Source organism: Microtus ochrogaster, chromosome 21 (assembly GCF_000317375.1).
Source record: "Microtus ochrogaster isolate Prairie Vole_2 chromosome 21, MicOch1.0, whole genome shotgun sequence".
Lineage (NCBI taxonomy): Eukaryota > Metazoa > Chordata > Mammalia > Rodentia > Cricetidae > Microtus > Microtus ochrogaster.
The window spans coordinates 5904272-5910451 of NC_022022.1; the positions used below are offsets into that span (position 1 = coordinate 5904272).

At 47.1% G+C, this 6180-nt stretch overlaps 1 protein-coding gene across 4 annotated transcripts in view; it reads right to left on the reverse strand.

Moving 5' to 3' along the window:
- Positions 1 to 6180, reverse strand: part of LOC101998700 (myomegalin) — a 213274-nt gene that overhangs the window by 106750 nt on the left and 100344 nt on the right. For all 4 annotated transcript variants that reach the window (XM_026783905.1, XM_013349910.2, XM_013349909.2 and 1 more), the window contains exons 5-8: positions 4009 to 4085; positions 1313 to 1436; positions 954 to 1129; positions 561 to 678 (exon numbers count right to left, since the gene is read on the reverse strand). In XM_026783905.1, the coding sequence (XP_026639706.1) occupies positions 561 to 678; positions 954 to 1129; positions 1313 to 1436; positions 4009 to 4085 (495 nt within the window). The remainder of the gene's footprint in view (positions 1 to 560; positions 679 to 953; positions 1130 to 1312; positions 1437 to 4008; positions 4086 to 6180) is intronic.

The window sequence follows — 6180 nt, forward strand, 5'->3', positions numbered from 1 at the left end:
ATAAAAAAGAGCATTGTTTGTAGGTATAAATCCCTCAGCATTGCTGGGAGAGTTCTAAGATTGTCCATATAATCCTCTGGTACCTATACCTTTGTGTACAGTCAGCCCCCTTGGGGTGTAAGAAAGATTTGCTCCTAATAATACTGCCAGACAAGCATGATGGAATTCACTGCACAGCTGTGCAATTACGTCAACTATGACAAAAGTGAGCGGAATTTCCAGAGGTGAGGGGATAGAGGGGCAACAGTCTTTAGTCTGTGACTTGAACTACCTCACAGAAATCAATTCTGCCAGTGCCGCATAGAACCTTAGATACAGATCCTTCCCCCAAGGTCCACCTTCAGATAAGCCACCTAGTCCATACCTGGAGTTCAGACTCATGAGATTTTAAACTGAGACCCAGAGGAGCCTCTTCTAGATTTCTGACACTAAACCTTGCATGCTAAAGATACATTGTATTGTAAGCAGCGAAGTGGGTAGTGGTTTGCCTTACACCAAACAGTAACAAGTGCTCAAGGAACTAGGAACCTGGTGCCCAGGCCACCCAGCCTGAGCCTCACCTGCACCTCCATGCTCTCTGGCTCCTCCAGCAGATGTAGCAGTTTCTGTTTCTCTTGAGACAGCTGTTCCACTAGCCCCTCCTGGGCAGCCAAGCTCTGCCTCAGCTCTTCAATTCTCCTGGGCCAAGGAAACGAAAGGAATCTCTTTGTGTAATCATTCGACCATAATTATCCACCCGTTTCTACTTAGGCTCCTGCCGCAAACTAGGGACCTTTCTTACTGGATGCCACTGAAGAGTCAAACTTTAAGAAACCTGGTCCAGAGGGACATGGCATCTTAGACAGGGCCAAAAGCCCACTATCAGTACTTAAAGGAGGAGCCACATAGCTATGGTGTGTTCTGGGGAACACGGGAAAGGCAGCCAAAGAAAAAAGACCACCAAAGACACCCACCTGTCCCGCTGTGCCAGGGCTTCAGAGTATTGGTCAGGCTTCACCCGGTCTCCCGGTGCATCTTCCCTGTCCTTGGCTGCATCCTTCAGCTTCTCCGAGAGCTCCAGGTTACACCCCTTCTCCACCTCCACCAGGGCTGCCATCCGTGCGGCTTCATTCTTCGCTAGTCTGGATTCCTGCGAAAAGAAGGAAAACTGAGCAGTGGTCTACTCCCACCTAGGTCGGGAGTGCTAAGATACAGGGGCTCTGATGGATGAGAGAAGTAAGGGAGATCAGAGAGGCCAGAAGATAGGGCGGCCCGGAAGAGGCTCTGGGGTACCACTTGAGCTGGTCGCTGTGGAACTGTGAACACTCCTCACCTCCTGTAGCAGCTGGATCTTGTTCTCTAGGAGCTCGTAAACATGTTCTGTCTCCTGCTGCCGTTCCTCAACCTGGCGCCGGAGCTCTGCTTCATTCAGGCTGTTGAGATCCTCCACGTCAGCCCTAAGACCACATACATAGCATTTGCTAATTAGAGCAGACACCCGGCTTCATAAGCAGACTCAAACTGCTCCAACCATGCGCTCACACGCGGAGGGGAAAGAGGAGCCGTGCTGTGACGCTGTTTCCAGGACCCACTGTCCAGCCTTTGCATCTGACCTTTTAGGACCTCTAGCTTGGTTCTTCCTTGTCAAGCAGGGTAGGTCTGCTGCCCTGAGATTGCCACAATTGCAATAGCTTCGGAAGGAGAAGCTCATGGCGGAGGCAAAGAGTCAGCAGCTAGGATCACAGTCATGGACTTTCCCATTTAAAGGGCTCTCCTAGAGGGATTTGCTAGCAGCCTGCATCCTTGCTGTTTGGTTTTAAATACTCATTCCATTAGGTTGCTAGGACATGATATCTATTTGGGCAGCCACAGAAACGCCCTCCTTTCCAATCAGGAATGCCTGGAGGACCTTTCCTGAGTCTGGGACACCTCTACAGAGTTCTATCGAGTGTTCCAGGTCCCAGGTAGAGAGCAGACATTTAATCTGCAATATACTCTGATTTTGGCTGCGTGTGGCTTCTCTGATATCCCCAGGAATGGTTGTCCAGGCACTAGCATGAAAGGGGTAAGGTATCACTGGTTTATTTATAGGGAACGACAGCTGTCCTTGGATATCTGAGGATTAGAAATCTGGGGGCCCAGATCAGGTGCTGAGGTATCTTAATTCCGGTTCAGTTTTGTTTGTGTTTTAAACCATTTTTGAGAACCATGAACCATCTTCTTGTTGCTGCCTTGCCCCAATAAGAATCGTTCCCGACATAGATCTACCACCGAAGACCACTAAATTTATAAAAATCCAATTGCATAATAAAATTTATTATACTGTTTTTAAAACACACACATTTTTTTTTCCTTAAATAATTAAACCCAGGGCTGGGAGACAGTTCAGTCGGGATAGTACTTGTCATGTAGATATGATGACTTGACTTTGATCACCAGCACCTACTTCAAAAAAAATTAAATAAAATAGAAAAGGCGGTGTGGTGGTTTATACAGATAATCCCAGGGAAAAGCTGGCAGGTGTGTACCACAGCAAATGGCTAGAGTAACTAACCATCCTGACGAAAGTATATAAAAGGAGGGAAAAATCAAGTTTTCTTCCCAGTAGAAGAAAACTCCCTTTACTCCCCTAAAGAGAGTGGTTTTCAAGAGTTTGGTTGCAACCCTCCAGGTTTGTTTGTTTGTTTTCTATGCATAATAAAGCAAACATATGGCCATATTGGTTTCAGTTGTCAATGTAATATAGCTGCCCTGTGAAGAGTGAATCTCAGCTGAGGCATTTTCTCCATTGAAAAAGCCTGTGGGGTGTCTATAGGGGCATTTTCCTTTTTTCTTTCTTTCTTTTTTGGTTTTTTGAGACAGGGTTTCACTGTAGCTTTGGAGCCTATCCTGGAACTAGCTCTGTAGACCAGGTTGGCCTCAAACTCACAGAGATTTGCCTGCCTCTGCCTCCCGAGTGCTGGGATTAAAGGCATGCACCACTACGAGCGGGGCATTTTATTAATCGTTAGTTGATGCAGGAGGTGGGCGGTGTTATCCCTGGGCTGGTGGTCCTGAGTTGTATAAGGAATTTAGCTAAGCAAGTCAGTAAGCAGCATTCTTCCATGGTCTCTTCAGTTCCTGCCTGACTTCCTCTAGTAATAACTGTTGCCTGACAAAATACATGCTTTCCAATCCAAACTAGTTTTGGTCAATGACTTACCATAGCAACAGGAAAACAAACGAGGACACACATTTACCCCAAGAGACTTGCACTGTGAACAGCGCTCAGTGCTCTTCCTCTTACCCTATCAAGGGCTTTCTGCCAAAACCGACAGAGGTCCTGCTTTTTCACAACTGTGTAATAGGCCACAGGACAGATGTACTGTTCAGCCATTGGCCGACTAGTGGATGGTGGCTTCAATTTTTCTGCCATTACAAAGAATGATCCTTTCATGGGCACCTTTATTTATGAGGAATAGAGTTCCTCTAGGGATTATCTGAGTCTTTTCACCTTAAAAGTTAATAAACCAAAATCAATGTCATACTGCTCACGTCCACCGGAAGAACATGAGAATGACGATTTTCCCTAGACATTATGCCAGCTCTTGATATTGTTTCTGTTTTTTAGACTGACTGATCATTTCTGACACATGTTCTTTGCAAACGCTCAGCGTTTGCTGCCTCCTGACTAGTTCTTTCCTCTCTAGCAGGAAATTTGCAGTGTCAGCTCTGCGAGACTCACCCACCCACGGCAAGGTGCATCTGACTAAGAAACAGATGCATCCGAGGAAACATGAAATTCATGGCTTCACGTCCCAATAAGACCTGCATTCCAATGTGAGGGTTAAGGTTCAGGACTTTGCGTCTGAACCCATTCTTCTTGGGTGAGTGAACCGGAGCTCGGGGCAGAACGGAGCTCGGGGCAGGCCTGAGCTCGGGGCAGGCCTGAGCTCGGAGCAGGACGGAGCTTGGGGCAGGACGGAGCTTGGGGCAGGACCGAACTCCTCTGCACACGCTGCTCGGCCCAGAGCTTGACCTGCAACTCACCGTGTCTTCTCCAGGTGCTGCTTCCGGTCCCGGAGTTCTCGTTTCAGGCTCTCCACTTCAATCTTCAGCTCGATATTCTGCAAAGCACACAGACATTAACCGTCACTAGCGGCTGCCTCTCGCTATCCTGACTCCTATTTGACTTCAGCTCTGGTCCACGCAGCCTCGCAGCCCTTTGCAAAACCCTTGGCGTATGTGGACACCCAGATGGATCTGTAAACAAGCTCTTCAGATCCGAAATTCCCCGGTGCTGCTGTCCATGCTTCCCGCCTGTCTGTCACTGCCCCTGGATGACAAATGATGCCCTAGGCCATCAGCTCTCTAAAACGTTAGAGGACAGATATATAGCAAAACAAATCTTTCCTGCCACTATAGGCTACAATATGTCTTAAAATGTGAAGGGGGTTAGTTATGTGTGTTCCTGTGGGTGGGTGCATGGGTATGTGCAGGTAGACAGCGGAGGTCAGAGGTCGGGCAGAGGGCACCAAGGATCATTTTTCAGGAGCTATCTACCTCCTTTGAGGTAAGGCTTCTCACTACTTTGGAACTCTTGTAGGTTAGGTGAGGCTGTCTGGCTAGTGGGCTCCAGAACTCCACCTGTCTCAGTCTCTCCAGCACCGGGATTACCAATGTCACCCTACCATACCCAGCTTTTCTCTGGGATTATCTGTATAAACCACCACACTGCCTTTTCTATTTTATTTAATTTTTTTGAAGTAGGTGCTGGTGATCAAAGTCAGGTCATCATATCTACATGACAAGTACTATCCCGACCGAACTGTCTCCCAGCCCTGGGTTTAATTATTTAAGGAAAAAAAATTGTGTGTGTTTTAAAAACAGTATAATAAATTTTATTATGCAATTGGATTTTTATAAATTTAGTGGTCTTCGGTGGTGGATCTATGTCGGGAACGATTCTTATTGGGGCAAGGCAGCAGCAAGTAAGATTTTGGCAAACAGAAGAAAGGAATAAAGGAATGAAGTAACGTAGGGACAAAGATTTAGTTATGTTTGCACGGTGTGGCCCCTGCAGATGAATCAGCCTGCTGTATTTGAGGAATGGGAGATCAATACGGACAACAGTAGCGGAGCCAGGAGGGGGCTCGGTGGCTAACAATGCTTCTGTAGAAGCATGAGGCCCTAAGATCAGCTCCTCAGCACCCACGTAAAATAACTGGTGTGGTTGTGTGTGCCTGTGACCCTAGCATGGAGAAACAGAGGTGAAGGGGCAAGAAGGAAGATGAGGAGTGGAGATGTCAGAATCCTGACACTTGCAGCTGCCAATCAAGCCAGATCCAGGTTCCGTGGGAGATCCTGCTCCAAGGAAGAAAACAGAGTGACAGAGCAGGCGTCAGACTGGCTACCTCCTGGGGCATGCTCTCCCACACATATATGCAGTCATTTACATATGTTACACATATGCACATGTGAAATACACAAAAGAAAGGGATGAAGAAGGTTTGCAGCAGGTTTGTGGAAACCGTGTGAAGGAAACCGGAGGGGGAGCCAGTGGCAATCGGAGACGCACTAGTCATGTCGGAAGATACACCCAGAAAGTCTCACCAGCATCAACACCTAAACGTGAGCTGAACAAGAACAACAACAACAGACTTGCCAAGGTGGATAAAGGAAAGACCACAGCCTCAGCCTACATTCCTTAGGCAACCAGGAATGCAGAAAGCAGGAGAAATAGTTTTCCCCGGGGGAAGAGCACACCGACTGATTCCTCAATACCAAATGGCCAGTCCTAGAAACATACAAATAATGTTATACAGACCGAATAAGTTGTAGTTATGTATTTAGGAATATATATATATATATGTGTGTGTGTGTGTGTGTGTGTGTGTGTGTGTGTGTGTGAGTGTGTTTACATACACATAAGCATGTAACAACAATTTATGAAAAATAGAGGCCATGCACTTGAAGAGAGCAAGGAAGGGTATATGGGAGGGTTTGAGGGGAGGAAAGAGAAAGAGTAAATGATGTTGTTGTATTATAATCTCAAAGATAAAATAATTTTTAATAATTCAACGAGTACAAGGAGAAAAAAGAGTGAAGAGGCCACTGGTCAAAGACTAGCGAAGCAGCCGAAGCGCAGCAGCCGAAGCGCAGCAGCCGAAGCACAGCAGCTGAAGCGCAGCAGCCGAAGCGCAGCAGCCGAAGCGCAGCAGC